Genomic DNA, 18,779 nt, shown 5'->3' with positions numbered 1-18,779 from the left:
CTAGGAATAGAATTGCCAGAATGTGTGATAATTCTGTTTAACTTTTTGAGAAACTGCTGAAGTGTTTTAGACAGCATCAGCACCATTGTACATTCCCACCAGCAACGCACAAAGGTTCCAGTTTCTCCACATCTCCCCAGTACATCCTAATTTTGTTTTTTCTCTTTTAATAACAGCCAGCCTAGTGATTGTGAAGTGGCACCTTGCTGTGATTTTGACTTGCATTTCTCTAATGACTAATGACATTGAATATTTTTTCATGTGTTTGTTGGCCATCTGTCCCTCTCTTTTTGGAGAAATGTTTATGTAAGTTATGTAAGTGTAGTGTTTTAGTTGCAGGAGTTTTTTTCATGTTCTGGGTAGGACACCATTTTCAGATATATGACTTGAAACTATATTCTCCCGTTCTGGAGGTTGTCTTTTCATTCTCTTGATAGTATCCTTTGATGCACAAAAATTTTAATCTTGATGAAGTCCAATTTGTCTGTTTTTTTCTTTTGTTGCTTATGTTTTGGGTGTCAGATATAAGATACCATTGCCAAATCCAAGGTCACGAAAATTTACTCCCACATTTTCTTCTAAGAGTTTTATACTTTTAACTATTATAATTAGGCCTTTGAAAAATTTTTTTGAGTTAAAAAACTATTAAAACATTCTCTATATTTAATTTCAACTTTATAATAGATTACAGAAAGATGCTTACAAAAGAAATACATTTATTTCAGTTCATGTCTTTAAATGATAGACTTATAACTATGTAAACAACTATATATTTAAAAGTTTCCAAACTTTGCTTGTAAGAAATCAGGCAAATTTTACCATAAGTAATAAACCAATTCAAGCCTTCAAGATAGTTTATATAGCTGCACGAGTATGGCAATAAACTTTTACTAAACAAAAACAAAAAACCTTTGTAATTTGCTGCAACATAGGAAAAAAAGTATGAGCTTGACGGAACCACAATAGTTAATATAATTTGAGAGGAAATAAAGGTATAATAAAATTTATGGTGCTTTAAAGTTTGAAAAAGCAGAGTTTTGCTATTTTGCTTGGTTCTTTGGACACTGCATGATCTAACAAAATTAAAACTTGCTATGCAATCTTGCTGTCCACCAGTTAGTGGCACCATTCAAAACACACTGCAAATAAATGGCCATTCAGTGTACCATTTTCCACAAAAGGATAGCATTTTATTTTCATGGATGTGGACAAAGTACAATTTCTTTAGCAAACTCAGCAAGAATTGTTAAGGGAACAAAAATGAACTCTGAATTAAAAAAAAAAAAAATTAGGAAATGAAAACACAAAATCCTAAGGAGGAAATGAAGACTCTGCATCAGCACAGTGGTGTCAAAACACACATCCACATCCACACCACGTTTTTAAAGATCCTGCGAAAAACCATCTTTGCTTGCTTATTGGAGATGGGTATCTAAATTCAGTAGCTTACCAATATCTTTTTGGGAGTAGGCCAAAAAGGAAAAGAAAAACCCATATTAAAAAAAAAAAAGTTTCTCTTCCCTAACAGTTGTTTCCTGAAGCTGAATTTGAAGGGGGAGGGGAAGGTCTACAAGCCAAGAAAATCAGCCTTTATTGTCATTTTCATTAAAGATCACTGTCGTCATCTTCCCCAACATAAGACTCGGGCATCTCCACCCTGGAGCCACTGTGCTGAGACCCGCTGGAACTCATAGCCAAGGTCCCGTCCAAACCATTGATCAAGTCACTGGCAGAAAGCCTTGTGCCATTTGAAGTTGAACCTGATGATGTGACAAATGCACTGCTGATTGATCCCTGAGCTGTTTATGTCACACAAGGTTCCAGAGCTTTAGGTACCAAACATCTCGCCATTTTAAGGTCTTCAGCCGAACAGCTTCCTGATTCTAGTCCACAAGCCATTCCCGTTCGCTTTAATACTTCTATGTCATCATGGATTTCAAACGTGTTGTCGAAATTAAACAGACATTGAAATTTGCTGTTAGAAATACTGCAGTCGCTCACACTGATGTTCACGATGAAGGGGGGTGGATGGCGGGGTTGGAGGGCAGCGGCTGGCTGGCTTGCTACTCTGTGTGGCAGTTTCTCTGCACCAAATTCTTGAAGGCAGTTTGCTGTAGAATAAGTTCTTGAAGTTGAGACTGTTTCTGTTTTATTCTTGCAAGTCTTCTCTGTCTCTCTACCTCTAAATTCTGACATTCCTGAGCCAAGTTAGTAGGCAGACCAATCCACTTGACTTCCTTCTGCTCCTTAGAGATAATATTCATGGCTATTAAGACGTTTAAAGTATCGTAGACTCGTCATGGTCTTGTATTCTTCTGGTCATAAGCTGATTCACTTGGTAAAATGTGGTTCTCAGCAGCACTGAACTCCGCGACCAACTCATTTGCCACTTTGTTGTATGAAGTGGTTCCTTTCCTCTAAACTTTCTTACAAACCTTCATTGAAAAATGTCGCAGACCCTTGCCTTTTTTTTTTTCCTTTTCTGTTGCATTTCTACTTGCTGTGCAATGTTGATATTGGACTGTCCAAAGGTTTTTGGCAAGAGTTGCTTTCTAAGGGTATTTGCTGTAGAATTGATGAACAGCTACTAATAATACCTCACCTTTTCCAGGACTAAGATTCTGGTCCATAAAGACCTTCAGTTCTCCATTGGCTTTAGTTAGATGAGCATCTTTTGCCATATTACCAGATCCATGAAATCAATTCTATAATTGTTCACCCTCCAGAGAAGAAGCAATGATTTTTACTTTGTACCAGGAGCGTTGAGCCGGCGTGGCATAGCGGTAGCATGGTGATGTCCAGCCACGAGTGGCCCTATATAGCCTTTGAACCATTTTGAGTTAAATTTTGTATGTGGTGTGAGGTAGAAGTCCAACTTCATTCCTTAGCATATGGATACCCAGTTGCTCACCATTTATTGAAAAGACTATACTTTCGCTATTGAATAGTCTTAGCACCTTTGTCAAAAATCAGTTGACCAGAGTTCCAGGAAGATGGTGGAATAGGATAGGTTGAGTTTGCCCTGCTCCAAGGAATAGCTAGAGAAGTGACAGAAAAACAACCGTGACAGCAATTCCAGGTGTAAGTGACCTGGGAGTGTCTTCTGCACCTCATCGAGAGGCCCTTTCCCATGCAAGTACACAATCTCCCAATCTACACAATTTTAAGACTTACAATAGAGGAAAGTTAACTAAAACCATGTAGTATTGACAGATATATATATATATATATATATATATATATATATATATATATATATATATATATATATATATATATGGAACAAAACAAAATGAAACATCCAGAAGTAGATCCACACAAACATGGGCAATGATTCTTTTTTTGGTGGGAGTGGGTAATATAGTTATACAATCATTATCAGAGATCAGGGCTGCTGGAGTACAGCTCACCAACTTCAGCTATTGCCCTTTGGCTATTCTAAAACACTAGACTCTAAAAAGAAATATATAATGAGTCAGTAGTCACAGTTATTTGTTGAATCTTAATTTCTCAGTTACACCTCCTTCCTCTCATATGATCCTTCTCTCAATCTTCAGGGATATCTGGTCAATGACCATTTTAACTTGGTGCTGGAAAGGAGTGTTGACCTTCTGGGGCAGAGGAATGAACCTGGGGCTGAGTGGTTGTGTTTCTCATTCCTGTCTTTAACATTTTCTTTATGGACAAAAATGGAGAAACGGGGTTATGCTGATTGGTGGATTTCCCACTTGTTGACAGATAATACTCTAGAGAGGTACTGGATCTGGGAAAGAGGCCCCAGCTATTCCCTGACCCTGTCCTCAGACCGACCATTTGATGTTTTTCTCAAAAACTTGGGAAGACACCAATGATGGTCCCATCTAGTTTTCAGATTACCCAAAGCCAGCAGGCACACAACATGTTGAATGATAGCATCTGGTTTCAGGAAGATCCCGACAGCATGGAAGGGTAGGTGGAGTCCAAAGAGATGAAGTTACTGGGGGCAGATGGCAGGTCCACACTTACAGGATCTGACACAGATGTAACCCAGGGGAGTCTGAGGTCCAAGAGCTGCCTGAGCATGAAGTCAGGGAGTATCTGACTCTAAAGCCAAATCCAAGGATCACCCAAGGCACATGTTACCAATTCTAGAATGTTTGTGAAAGGTTAGCCTTGCTGTGAATTGTCTTCTTCTCATGCCCCATCAGGAAGCTTTCCCCGAGTACTTGCCCTCTTCTGTGTGCCTGCTGCTCAGCAGCCCCTCCTCTCTGATGTGCTTGCCTGTTGCATGTCTTACCTGTGGCATCCATGGTCCACACTGGGTCTCCCAGTATGTGTTAAGCTCTTTAAAGTCAGAGAGAGTTTCCGTGTTTGTTCTTTTATTCATTCCACAAATTTGTAATGAATGTCCGTTATGTGCCAGTCCCTGGATGAGAAGCTAGGGATGCACTGAGTGGAGGAGGGTAGGGTAAAGGGGGGAATTGACCAAATGGTTATATGTACAAGAGACTGCCTGCAGGCTGCTGTGGGGTTGTGCATTAGGAATGCCAAGTAGGACTAGGGATCTGATTTAGGCTTGTTTGTGGGGAGACCTCCTTGCAAAAGTGTCCTTTCCACTGGGACCTGAAGGAAGACAAGCAATTGGCAGGGAAGAAGAGGTGGGGCCAGCAGAGCATTTCCACAGTGACTGTAGTCCAAACTGCCACCTGAGGACAGGACAGGACACCTGTGGGTGCCAGCTCAGGGTGCACTAGGAAGAGAAATAAGGAACACCTGACCAGAGGTCTTTCTCCGTCCCTTGCTCATCAGCACCTGGGCTGAACTTGGGACCAGAGGTGGGAGGCACAGGCGCACACAAGGGTCTGCGAGTGTGTGTGTGTGTAAGTGTGTGCATGTCCGCGTGATTGAGAGACAGCTCTGGTTGTCTTCTGAATCCAGTTCTAAATGACATGGGGATTATTTGCACCTTCGTTCCCCTCTATTAGTGTGCGTGACTATGAGAACGGGCTAGATTCCAAATATCTCCACATCTCTGCAGTGACAGCTCCTTTGAGAATGTGTAGATTCCTATGATTCTCTTAATTACTCCTGTACACCCACTTCTCTTTCTCTCTGTTTTAAGCAGGAAGAGCATTAAGGGAAAGGTGCAGTCCTTGTCCTCCAGACCCCCACTCCTTCTTCCTTGCTGTCATTTATGCTGTAGCAGCCTCCTGCTGTTCACACACCTGCCACCTTCCCACCTTGTCTTATACTGACTTAATAGAGGGAGCCCCCCAGAAAAGAGAGACTGAAGAAGGAGGCCAGTCTCCCTCAAGTGCTGATACGTAGCAATTATTCCCTGATATTGTCAATCCAAGATAAGTAGAAAATAACAGAGCAATGGCACCAGGACTCAAAGCCCATGCCAAGTACTTGGCATGCAGTAACCGTGACATCTGCATGTGTGTCATCTGGGGAGCCACAGGTCATGCCAAGCTTGGGGGTGGAGCTGCTGGCCTAGGAGTTAAGAGACCTGGATTTCAGCCCTGGCTTCTGTGCCACGCTGACCACTTTCTATCTCTGAACCTCAGTTCCATCACTTTTAAAATGAAGAGCTGGTACCAGATCATCCTGCCATTCATGGAGAATCAGGCCACTGACTTCTCCATCCTGTCCTTCAAGTTAACTGGGGCCATACCTACGTCCAGAGCGCCCAGAAGATATGGCCCTGAGATTAGCAGAGCATGAAGAATACAGGTGGAGATGTCCTAGAAAGAGGAGTGAGGAGGAAGTACAGGCCTGGCGTTTTAGTTTCCTGGGCTGCTCCAACAAATACCATGAAATGGGTCATCGTAAACAATGGAATTTATTTGCTTATGGTTTGAGGCTGTGAAAAAGTCCAATTGAAGGCACTTCTGAGGCTCTGCTTTCTTCTCAACGCTGGTGTTCTGCGGCTGGCTGCCTGCAGCCTTGGGCTCCTCTTCACAAGACACTTGGTGGCATCTCCTGGTCTCGTCCTTCTCTTCTGGGTTCCCTTTCAGCTTCTGACTTCTTCCTCGTAGCTTTCTGTCTTTCTCTCTGAACTTCATTCCACTTATAAAGGACTCTAGTAGTAGGATTAAGACCCATCCTGACTGGGCTGGGCCACACCTTAGCTGAAGTAACCTCATCAAAAGATCCTACTTACAATGGGTTCACACCCACAGGAATGGATCCGGTTTAAGAATATGTGTTTTTGTGTGGTACATACACTTCAATCCACAATACCTGGGCATAGGAAGAGAAGAGCAGCAAGACTCATGCCGCTGTCTGGAAGTGAGAGGAGAGGTAGAAACAAACAAATGTGACAGGGCAGTGGTTCTCAGATGTGGCCTATGGGCCAGCAAGCATCTCTTGGGAGCTTGCTAGAAAGGCAGATTCTTGGGCCGTACCCTAGACATGCTGAATCAGAAACCCAGAGGTGGGCCCAGCAATCTGGTTTAACAAGCCCTCCGGGTAATTCTGATGCAGGCTAAAGTTTGAAGACAAATAGAATGGCTGGAAGAAGGGTTGGTTGGATGAAGAGAGGGAGCCAGGTGGGAATTTTGTACACTGAGTTGGAAAGAGAACTAGTTTTAGTTGAGCTTTTGCTGTGCCAGACTAGAAACTGGACATTCCCTGCTATGTTCTTTTACTGAATCGTTTCAACATTAGGCAAAGCAGGCCTTATTATTCCCATTTCACAGATGAAGCAACTGAGGCTCAGATATTTAGTTGCTTGCCAAAGTCACAGTGCTAGTGGCAGAAATGGGCCTCTCTGGCCCCAGAGCCTGAGTTCTTTCCAGTGTACCAGGCTGCTTCCCCTGCCCTCTCCTGATTCCCTCCCCTGCCCATCCGTCATCCAGAGCTCTGCTGTGCTGTGCTCCTTCTGCAATCGGCCATGCAAAGTCAACAAGGAAACCTAGGGTGGTAGGGGTCAGTTGGTGTGGGGATGGGGGCAGGTTGTCCTCCTGCATCTCCTTCAGCCTCTAGTGTTAAGTGCACTTAGAGGAGCAAGATGCCTGTGTGATGTTCCTGAGGGGGCTGAGACATGGTTGCCTCTGTGTAGTAAAGGCTCCTGCACACACCGAGTGACAAAGCCATGTTATTCATTGGTGCCTACATGTGCCAAGCCCTGTGCTGGGTGCTGTGGGGGAAACTGAGGTGTGGGTTATATTGTTTCTGGTCCAGAGCTAGGGAAACAGACAAACAAATAGTGACCAGCTGAGCTGCTAGGGAGCCTGGGATGGCCAGGGCTTGCAAAGCCAGATGTTGGAGAAGTTCAAAAGAGAATCAAGGCTTTGGAACCAGAGGCACAGGTTCAATCCCCAGCTCTCTGTATGACTCACTGGGTAACCCTGGGCAAGTTACTTCATGTCTTTGACCTGCTTCCTTCTCTATAAAGTGGAGTTAACAATATATAGCTCATGGGGTTCTTCTAATAGATTAAGTAAAACAATCTGATCATAATGAGCACTCAGTGACTGTCCATTTCCTTCTCTGTAGAGGACTCCTCTAGTACAAAGCAAAACAGAGGAGCAAGGAAGAGGTGGCTTTGAACATTGGCCTTGAAGGATGCATGGAGTTTATTTTATTCAGTGCTTTTGTGTCTTCTCTAAGAATCTATGGATAGGCTTTGGGCACATGGAGATGTCCAAGAACAATGGCTTTCCAGGCAGCTGTAACTGTATAAATAAAATTGTGGTGAGAGGAAGTCACCTTTTTCAATTTGGAAACTTGGAAGATTATTTTTAAAACGTGGTTTAAAATTTTATTACATAGGGGAAAGTGAGGTGATCAGTCCACATTGTTGAGAATTGTTATACTAAGGTTTTCTATATTCTGCTTTTTCTTGCAGATGATGCAGTTTGCCTGGCAAAACTACAAGCATTATGCAATGGGGAAAAATGAGCTCCGTCCACTAACAAAAGATGGCTATGAGGGTAACATGTTTGGTGAGTTGATTCAAACCACTTTGATGTTGGAGAGACTCATTTCCCTCCTGGTGGCCAAGCAGAATTTTGTTTTTAGGTTTTTTACCTCCTAAGTTGTTTCCCTGTTTCTTCAGACCTGGGGCTCCCATGGTGAGAGCTCCTTCTCAACTGTTCAGTCTTCTGAGTCTTCCTGAATTGTTTCCGAGTCCTCCTGTGTTTGTAGGAAAACATATGCTTCTCTTTAACCTTATAAACTTCTTTGTATACACTTATCGTTGATTTTTTTTGGAGCAGAGAAACTTGCAAATGTGAGTTAGAGACAGCAGAGATCTGTTTCCATGGAAAAGGTTTGGAGTCCTAAAGGACACAGAGCACTGAGTTAAAATCCCGTCCTGCCAAGTTTTGCTATAAAGTGATCTCAGGTGCTTCCATAGAGAAACTGAACATACATCCTGTGAGGTTGGGAACATGTGCTGCCTTTCGCTTCTTGGGGATGTCTCTCTCACATGCCAGCTTGGTAGACAAACAGAAGAGCCATGTGTTAGGGATGACAGGTCGGCTGCTGCCTTTCCTTTTGTAGCTTGTGTTTTCTCCGCAGCCTCACTTGCAGGTATCTTTGCCATATCCCAGCCACTGGGTTCTCCTAACCTAGAGCCTTGAAAGTATTCTGCAGCCGAGAGACTATACGGTGACTTATTGTGGGCATGGTCTCAGATTTCAAAATTAATAGCCATCCAAGTTACCGGCTCCCTTCCCTGCAGAATTTTCATGTGAGAAAATGGTCCAGACAGCCTGACTCCTTCTTCCCTGGGAGATAAGAGCTATCTGAGGCTGGAGGTCGGAAATCCATTACCTGTACTCTCCACCTCTTGGAAATACAGACTCCTGAAGTCAAAAACCAAAGAACCACATCTGAGATGGAAATTTCCCAGGAAACAAACACAAATTCATAAGGGACAGCCCCCTATACATGCCCTATCAGAAGTATCTGTGCCACGGGAGAGATGACACAGACCTACCTTTCTCCCTCTAATCATCAGCATTATAATCTTTCTGGCTGTTCAGAATGACTCGCTACCCTTGGAGTTGTGTATGGATTTTTGGTAGATTTATTTATTTTTCTGATTATATAGGAATGTAGGAAGAAAAGGAATGTACCAAAATGTGAAAAGCAGGGGAAAAATGCCTTGGTCTGCTATATGGATGCAGCCTCTGTTGATATCTTGGCTCGTTTCCTTCCAATCTTTTCTTCTGTGTGCCTTTTTACTTTATTTAAAATATTATACTCTTTTTTGTGGCTTAATGTTACATCATAAGCATTTTCCTAAGTCATTGAAATTTTTTCAGAAAGAATGTATTTAATGGTTGTAGTTCTTATATGGATGTGCCACGATTCATTTAACCATTCTGCCAAAACTGGACCATTTAAGTTGCTTTTAGTTTTTCGCTATTAAAAACTATGCACTGGTACCAACTTTTTGCATAAAATTTTATCTCAAGATAGATTCCTAGAGAGGAGTTACTTAGGCAAAAGAGAAGAGGATGGATGTTTCTTCGACCTCAAATATGAAATGTGTGGATTCTTGTTTAAGAGCCCGGCCTGCTTAGGAAATAGACCTTCCGCAAGCATCCCACATTAGCTTTGGGGAAAGACTGCTTATATGGATCTCATCTGAGGTGTTGGAGCTTTTGCCACTAGTATAAATCAGCGACACGATCGAGAAAGCTTCCCCCTTCCCCCAGCTCTAAACAGTTTACAGATATTCAGGGACTCGGTGGGGGTGGGAGGAGACTATTGATTTCTGAAACTGCACAGCATGGGCGTAGCTATGGCTCAGATCATCCAAAGGGATAGAGGAAAGATCTGTAGGGAAACACTTTTGGGAGGGATTGTACTAAACTAACTCCCATTTTTAAAAAATTCCTCAGGACCTAGGATTTAAATCTCAACCCTAGTAGAGTCGGCAGTCTGGGGCGGTGGAAAGAGCCTGTACCAGGAGTCAAAAGTCCTGGGGACAGTCCTTGCTCTGCCCTGGGCTACCTGTGTGGCCAAGTCCAAGTCACTTAACCTTCTGGGCCCTGGTCATTCCTCCGCCATGCTGGTGATGCTGGGACGATATACCTGAGAGTGTGTATGAATATGCAAATGGCCAAGCAGGTATGAGTGCGCTGTGATTTCTCTTGTAATAATTGAGGTTGGCAGTGGCCCAGTTGAGCCCAGTGGGGGCTCTGAGGTCCCTACCTGATCCCCTAGGTTGCCTGCTTCCAAGAGCAGCTTTGGCAGGGCCCTGGGTGCCTGTTCACTCAGTGCCTACAGCGCTCCTGGCAGTGAGCTCAGAGCCCTCCTTTTGAAACCAGCAGATGGGCTCCAGTGGCAGCCAGCATCTGGGAAAGGAGGATGCACAGGGACCCAGTTACTGAGCAGGGAGAGCCAAACTTCATTTACTTAATCTTTCACTCAACAAATGCTTATTGGTTGCTGAGCCTGCTGCTGGCTGCTGAGAATACAGAAATAAATGGTACAAAGAAAGCTCCTCTACCTCTGATAAGATGGCCTGTCTAAGTGTAGTCAGAGAGGGACAAGTAGAAAATGATCACAAGCAATGACATGAACAGTCCTTTGCTGGCCTGAGGCTCTTTGTTTCTGCAGCCCAGTGGACCTGGATTCACATTCTGACTTCACTTTCTGGCTGTGTGACCTTTAGGCAAGGCCTTTCTTTCTGAACCTGAGTTTTTCCGTAAAGTGGAGCTAATGGTAACATAAAGTCTCACCCCAGCCTGCCCGACACACAGAACCTGCTTGGTATGTGATAACTATGATTATTCCCATCACAAATGGGGCTTACAATACAGGGACTTATGGGGACATACCTACAGGATGAGGGTTTTGGGACTTTCTAGGAGCCCGGGAGGGGTTCTAGTTGAGGTAGACCCATGAGGGGCTTTGAAGTCAGACTCTTCCCAAAGATAGGCGATGAATTGGCCTTAAAGAGCAGCTTCTCCACCACTGCTTCCTCTGGACGCACACAGGGGCTGATGGCATCATTCCTGGTTCCACAGCCACTGCATCGTCACCCCCCTGCTGGCTGGCCCAGGACGCTTTGGGGTGTGGTCAGTTGCTAGGTGGTGCCCACCCCTCCTGGCGGAGTCAGCTGTCCAGGAATCCTGGGACTCAGGGCAGGGCTACTGCATCCTCATCCCTGGAGCTGCAGTGCTGAAGGGCTTCATGTGGGGAAGGGTTAATGAGTTTGCTCCAGTGCCTCCCTTTGCTGAGAATTTACAGGAGCCGCAGCGAGGACATTGGCCCTCTAAGCCTAGTCTCCTTGTGCTACATTTTGCCAAATTGAATTTCCCCTTCTGGCTATCTACATGCCCTTTCCTTGCACGCTGCTCTTGCTGCTTTGAAGAAAAGGCCTCTGGGTGAGACATCTCTCAAGCTAGTTTTTGTGTCCTAAACAATTCAGTGTCAAGAGTGGCTTCCTTTCTTTGTTTTCTAATGGACTTTATTTTTTAGAGCAGTTTTAGTTTTACAGGAAAATTGTGCAGAAATTAGAGAGTCCACATTGACCTCTTCTGCCCTCAACACACAACTCCCCCTTTTATTAACATTATACATTAGTATGATACTTTTATTATAATTGATGAACCAATATTGTTACATTATTATTAACTAAAGTCCATAATTTACATTTGCATTTGCTCCCTGTGTAGTACTTTCTGTGGATTTTGACAAATGCATAATGTCCTCTCTCTGCCTTTACAGTATCATGCATTACAGTATCATTCAGAATAGATTCACTGCCCTAAAAATGCCCCATGCTCTACCTATTCATCCCCCCCCTTCCCGAGCTCCCAGCAACCACCAATCTTTTTTACTGTCTCTATAGTTTTGCTTTTTCCAGAATGTCACATAAAAGTGGCTTCCTTTTTACTAACATTCAGCTCAGCAGGTCCTACCAGAAAACATTTCCAAGCCCCCAGTGGCTGAGCAGAGGCTCCAGCCTGCTGCTCACACTTTGGTGCAGAGAGACAGTCCTCAGCTTCTCTCCCCATCCCCTGACAGGTGGGACATGAGTGTCCACCACGCAGTGGAAAGAGCATGGACTTTGGATCCAAAAAGGCCCTGGGTGGGTTTTCTGCGTTGCTATTTAGCCTCTGTATTGCCTCTGGCTGCAGCATGGGGCTGAGATGCTGCTTCCTGGGCCTGGGGCGATGGTTAGAGAGGCGAGGCATGGGGGGACCCTGTTCCAGGCACAGAGCTGGCCTTTGCTCAGGGCTATTCTTACCCCTGGTAAGTCACAGAGCAAGTTTGCCATTTGATGGAGTGGGAGGATAAAGGAACCAGTCATAAGGTGGCAGCTGGTGTTGCCCTAAAGTGCAGTACACAGAGGCCCAGTTTCCTCACCTGTAAAAAGGGCCAAATGTTCATATTTACCTCTGGGACCTAAGGGGAATATTAAATAAGCCAACCAAAGAGCGCAGACTCTGGGAGCAGATGGCTTGGATTTGAATGCTGCTCTGCCACTTACTAGTGGCATGACCTTGAGTTAATTTCCTTACCTCTCTGGGATTCAGGTTCCCCATCCATAGAATGGGGACAGTAATAGTACCTACTTCACAGTACTGTTATGAGAATTAAGCGAGTTAATACACAAAAAGCGCTTATTCCGTGCTTGGCCCATCGAAAGCATGGTCTGAGCGTGAGCTGCTATGAGGACAACGTAAGGCCCTATGTACAGTGTTTGCTTCCGTCATTTTGATCGGGCTGTGCCCAGGTCCTGTGAACCGGGATCCACATGAGGCTCCAGGGCTTTCCTTGCCCTGATGCTTTCTACCCTCTAGTGCCTGTGGCAGAAATCTTGAGAAGAGGGCTGCCCACCCCAGGCAGTGTACCCTTTGCTCCCCTCCTTCCTTTTAAGCAGCTTATGCTAGAATGTTTAACAGAGAGGAGGCAGAGGAAGATTAGGGTTCAAGGCCCTGGAATAAATTGGCCTCCTGCCAGCATATGGATTTCCAGGAGGCAGAGGAAGATTAGGGTTCAAGGCCCTGGAATAAATTGGCCTCCTGCCAGCATATGGATTTCCAGGCTGCATGGTGCTGACCTAGCGGTGAGAGATAAGCTGCACTCGGTGTCAGCCGCCAACCTTGGAGCATGTCGCAATCATCAGTCCTTCCACTAAGTCAGCGGGACCTGTGAGCACTTCATCCTCCCTTGAAGTGTTCCCTTGAAGCTGGGGAAATTGGCACAGGGCACAGTTACCCCTGTGCCCTGTTACCCCTGGAGGGCAAGTCTGACCCCCTCATTTTAGCGTTGGGGAAAATAAGGCTCAGAGAAGGGAAGGCACTGGCCTGAGGTGACACAGCATGTTAGGTGACACAGGGCTCAACACTGGTATCCTGAGTCCCAGCCCAGTGCTCTTTGCACCACCTTCTCTAATATTGGTTGAATTGTCCACGGCCAAATTGTTGAATGCAGGCCTGGGGTCATGGCCAGACCACCGCCAGGAACTTGACGTCCTCGCCAGGAGCAAGCTGCCTTTCGGGAGGTGTATGAGATTTGGGGTTCATGAGCCTACCTTCTCGAGCACTGCAGCTGTCTTCCTTACAGGCCTTGGAAGGCGTATGTTATTCATCTTATCCCCATTTCACAGCTGAGCAAACTGAGACTTGGTGAGTGAGGTGAGGGACTTGCTTCTTCACACAGTTACCAAGCAGAGACTTTGAGAACCAGATTGGCCTAGGTTTGAATCCTGGCTCTGCCACTAACTAGTCCCAGGACTTTGGACAAGTTTCTTGATCTTTGTAGCACAGTTTCCCCCTCTATTAATGGAATAATATCTGCTTCACCCAACAGTTGTGAGGGTTAAATAAAGTTGATGTGCATAAAACCCCTGGTACAGTACCTGCCCATATACACTCATTAAATGTAAGCTGTTGCAGTTGTTTTATAAAATAATTGTGAGAGTAATTATATTCCTAGGGGAGAAACAGTGCCTGGAAAACAGTAGGCTCTCAAATGTTGTAGAATGAACAAATTATCTACTGCAGTTTTTACCTGCCCTTATACCCCTCATCCTGGGTTTGGGCTGGGGAGAGGCTGGGTTCGCCCTGTGCTGTCTGTTCCTTTCATCCTTCTCAGCTGCCTTGATTTCCTCCTGAGAATCAGCAAACTGACCCTGTAAAAGCAGCAGTGCTGCTTAGTCAGCAGATCTGATCCTCAGGCAACTTCACCGTGGAGGATTGAGGCGCTTGTGTGGCAAAAGCAGTGTCCCCCTGCTCCAAGCCGGCCCCCAGGTGGCTGTGAGAGCCCCAAAGTGGATTCCACCTGCACTTCGTGAATGCCTGACAGAACTGCCAACCAAACCCCCATTTCAAGGGTTGATTTATGACCGTGGGTGAGTTAAGACGCAAAATGAACACAGCATGATATTCAGATCACAGGCTGGGAATGTTCGGCCTTGGCAGAGAGAAAAATCATCTTTGCCTTGTAAACAGAGCAAATATGATGTTGAGGAGGGAATAAATCCAGGCCCCAAGAAGTCATTTTTACGACTGCTTTCTGGCATGTGACTTAGTAGTGCCTTCTGCAAAATGTTCACACTCTCCGACACACACACTTCCCACATGCGTGTCCACACACACTCTCCGACACACACACTTCCCACATGCGTGTCCACACACCAGTCTTCCTGGATCTTTTTAGAGGGGGAGGAGTTACTCCTTCAGCGTGGCTGCCTTGGGAACTGCATACTTTGCCAGATGAGCTCATCTATGAAAACCACCTGCTTCCCGAGTTTTCCACGGATCTGCATGTCGCTTACTCATGTTTGTTTCTGGGAAGCAGCTGTTTTGACTTTGGAGATAGGTCTAGGTTCAGACCCTCTCCCCACCATTTACCAACTCAGTAAAATTGAGCAAGTCACAAACTTCTCTGTACCTCAGTTTTGTCACCTGTCCAATGGGAGTGATTCACAGTCCAAGTCCTCACAGAAGATGAGGTCTTTTCTTCCCAGCATGCACATGCCCTTCCCGGGCCCCAGTGACAGAGCCCTTCAACTTGTCTGGCCGAAAACCATAACTACTTTTTGCTTTCTGAAGTTTGTTTCCGCCCCCCCCCCAAAAAAAACAAAGTAAAGTATTCACAATTCTTGGAAAATCACCGTCAGCCCGTGTTGCTCACTGATTTTGGCTGGCCCGTGGGTGCACATTCCTGACCCAGCCTTGGAGTTTGTTTTGAGAAAGAGCTGTCATCAGCCTAGGAAGTGGTGATGTTGCAATTCCTTGGATAGAATGGGTCAGGCTGAAGGGCAGCGAGCAAACCTTCCTGTTAGTCACATGTTTTAGGAGCCCTGGCGGTTTCATCGGAAGGCCAGGAACTCAAAATGCGGAGGAAATGGCTGCACTTGGCATGGCGGATGGGCAGTTAGCACAAGGAGAGCAATTGCATGAAAATATTAACACACCTGGGGAGGACAGGCAGGTGCTGGACAGGTGCTGAGGCCCCTCGGTGGCCTCCCTATGGCATCCAGTGACAAGTTCACAGCTCCCCGGCCACTTCCTGATGACCAGAAACTCCCCATGAGTCACACTGAGTGATTATAAAAGCCAAGCACTCTGTACTAAATGCCACTGAATTGTTCACTTTAAAACGGTTAATTTTATGTCATGAATTTCACCTCAATTAAAAAAAAAGGCAGAACACTCATCTCTAAATTAGCCTGCGGGATTTTCACATTTCTCATCACTACAGACCGTTCCGGCCTGGTGCTCTATGCCCTCCTCCCCCAAAGAGTGTTTTTCCAAGCAGTTTCTAATTAAGATGCATCTTGGCCATTTTCTTCTTCTTTTTCAAAGGCTTCGCACCAACACAGGATAATTTATTTCTCTAGAAAACAGAGTAGCATGTTGTTGCAAAGAGAAAACTTGGGGTTAGGAGCCCTGGGTTTTTGTCCCAGCTCTGGTACCACCAGCCTTTCCTCTTCCCAGTTGATTACCAGGTTGATTCCCACCCCCAGGCCCCCTCATTTCTAAGAGGGTTTCTGGGCTATTTTGCTGGCTCTGTTGGAATCTGAAATTGTAGCAGTGTCTTTTTCCTATCGCAGGAGGAGTGATTCAGGGTATCTATTCCCAGAGCTAGCTGCTGGGAATGTATAAGATGATTCATGTTGAAAGTGACGCTCCTTCCCGAGGGCCGTGGGCTTCTGCCCACTTCCCAAAGGCCTTTCCTTGGAAACCAGGCTGAGCCCATAGCAGACAACCAACAGCCGTTTCTTCTCACTGCGTGAAGGCCAAGCACTTGCTAGATTTCCCAGGAAACTCAGTGACAAACAGGCATACGAAGTCACAGAGTCCCAACATGTCAGGGCCAGTTAGATCCTTTGAAACCGTCTGGTCCAAAGTCCGAAGATAAGGAAAGAGGCACAGAGCAAGGAAAGGACCTGCCCAGGCCTTACAGCCAGGATTTGAACACTAGTCTTCTAGCTTGAACCTTTACCATTTTTTTCCTTTTAAAATTTCTTTTTAAAAATTGAGGTATCAGGCCACAGTGGCTCAGCAGGCAGACTTCTCACCTGCCATGCTGGAGACCTGGGTTCAATTCCCAGTGCCTACCCATGCAAAAAAAAAAAAAAAAAAAAAAAAATTGAGGTATCAAATATTTAACGTACGTACAGTGAAATGCACAAACCTTAAGTGCGTGGTCCAATGAGTTGCACATGTGGATACACCCTAGTAATTGCTGCTCAGATCAAGATAGAGAACGCTTCCACTATCCTGGAAGGCTTGTTCGTGCCCACCCCACCCCCACTCTGTAGCCCCCAGCTGTCATCACTATTCTGACTTCTATCACCTTAATTTGTTTGTATTTTAAATTTTCACATTGTATCATATGTGCATTTCTTACTCATAGTTAATCTGTGAATTAAAGAACAGTAGTTCATTCTTTCTTGATGCTATATGGTAGACCTGAGACTGAATATGCCCAAGTTTATCTACCCAGTTTACTATTCCTGGACATTTTTGTTTCCAGTTTTTGGTAATTATGAATAAAGCTGCTATCAACATGTTCTATTCTGTTTTTATTTACCATTTAGTGGTTCGTAGTATATCCACAGTTATGCACCCATCACCACAATCAACTTTAGAATGTGGTCATCATCTCAAAAAGAAATCCCATAACCCATAGTAATCACTCCCCATTTCTCCCAAACCCACCTCCCCAGCCCTAGGCAACCACCGGTCTATGTGGTCTCTATAGAATTGCCTATACTGGACATTTGGTGTAAATGGGATCGTATAATTTGTGGCCTTTTGTGACTGGTTTCTTCCATTTAGCATAATGTCTTTGAGGTTCATCCGTGTTATAGCATGCAGCAGTACTTCATCGTCTTTATTGCCGAATTATATTCCATTGTATGGATACACCACGTTTTAATTTGTCCATTCATCAGTTGATGGGATTTTGGGTTCTTTCCACTTTTTGGCTATTGTGAATAATGCAGCTAAATGTGGACTAGCTTTTCATTTCTCTTGGGTGCATGCCTAGGAGTTGTGTTGCTGCATCATATGGAACTCTATGTTCAGGCTTTTGAGGAACTACTGGATTATTTCCCAAAGTGGCTGCACCCTTGTATATACTCATCAGCAGGTCTGAAGGTTTTGAACACTTTTGTACATGTTTTTTAGTGGGCGTAAACAGTCATTTATGTTGGGATTCCACCAGGATTCTAATTGCTGGGTCACACTGTGACCATTTATTGGTATGTTTAGCTTTAGTTGGATACTGCCTGTTTTCCAAATTAGTTAAACCAATTGATATTCCCTCCAGCAATGAATGAGAGTTTTAGTTGCTCCATTATCCCCATCAGTGCTTGCTATTGTCAGCAGTGTTTAACTTTAGCCTCCTGCTGAATGCTGCCTCCCTTGAGGCAGGCACCTCATGTGCAAAGCCTCAGCTTTCCAACCTGTGCTCCCTGCAGCTGCCCTGCACTGTCCCAGGGAGGGTCCCTACTCCTCCTCCCTTAACTCTAGGGGTGAATCGGAGCTCTCAGGCTGGCTGCCTCAGGTGGTCCTTGCGCAGAAGGAATAGAGGGTGAAGCAAACTGAAACCGGAAGCATGAGTGAAGAAGCAAATGAGTGAGGAAGCAGGAGATAGGGCTTGCCGGCCACTCATAGCACATGCAAAGGCCTAGAGGAGAGACTCAGTGAGCCATTATGGCTGGCGTGCGTGGGCGTGTGATGAGAGACCACCTGCAAGCTGGACCATATACAAAGTTCTTTTGTGGCTGCCATCTGGGCGCGAGAGCTGGGAGACCCAGCTTCTGATCACATCTCGGCCTCCATTCTGCAGTGGGACCCCGGCAAAGCCCATTCACTTCCTGAGCTCTATTTCCCCCGCCATACTATGTGGGCACCCAGAATTTGATCTCCTAGTTCCTTCTACATCCTAAATGGTAGGAGATTGGGCCACTCTTGGTGTTTCACCCTGGCCGGTCAGCGGTCAGAGATTGAGTTTTTGCAGTGGTCACGCTGGTCCGGCATAGAATGGTGGCCAAGCCATCGCTACTTCTCTAGGAGAGTGTCACATTCTGCCCAGTCCTGGGGTCTCTGAGGCCGGCAGATCGGTTTCCCACTCCACAGATAGCTGTTCTTCCAAGCATAAACAGTGGGCATGAGAACCATGCAGGGATCAATAGGAATTGTTGAAAAATTCTGAAAGGAGAGCCTGGAGCAGGACAAAGAGACCCGGAAGTGTGTAGTCAGCACAATTTGGTGCTAATACTCAAGTTTGTTTTTCTTTTCATCAAGTCTGAAAGACAGTTTGAAATCACTGCCCTTGTTTTTCTTAATGACTGGATAAAGTACAATTGC

The 18,779-nt window shown here is 45.2% G+C and overlaps 1 protein-coding gene and 1 pseudogene across 2 annotated transcripts in view; one reads left to right on the top strand and one right to left on the bottom strand.

Moving 5' to 3' along the window:
- Positions 1–18,779, top strand: part of MAN1C1 (mannosidase alpha class 1C member 1) — a 143,609-nt gene that overhangs the window by 51,240 nt on the left and 73,590 nt on the right. For both annotated transcript variants that reach the window (XM_077150773.1, XM_077150774.1), the window contains exon 2: positions 7,835–7,931. In XM_077150773.1, the coding sequence (XP_077006888.1) occupies positions 7,835–7,931 (97 nt within the window). The remainder of the gene's footprint in view (positions 1–7,834; positions 7,932–18,779) is intronic.
- On the bottom strand, positions 1,584–2,681 carry LOC143655001 (transcription factor Dp-1 pseudogene; annotated as a pseudogene).

The sequence above is a fragment of the Tamandua tetradactyla genome, chromosome 2 (assembly GCF_023851605.1).
Source record: "Tamandua tetradactyla isolate mTamTet1 chromosome 2, mTamTet1.pri, whole genome shotgun sequence".
Lineage (NCBI taxonomy): Eukaryota > Metazoa > Chordata > Mammalia > Pilosa > Myrmecophagidae > Tamandua > Tamandua tetradactyla.
The sequence above is the reverse complement of the archived record's forward strand: the minus strand, read 5'-3'. Positions and strand labels throughout refer to the sequence as shown.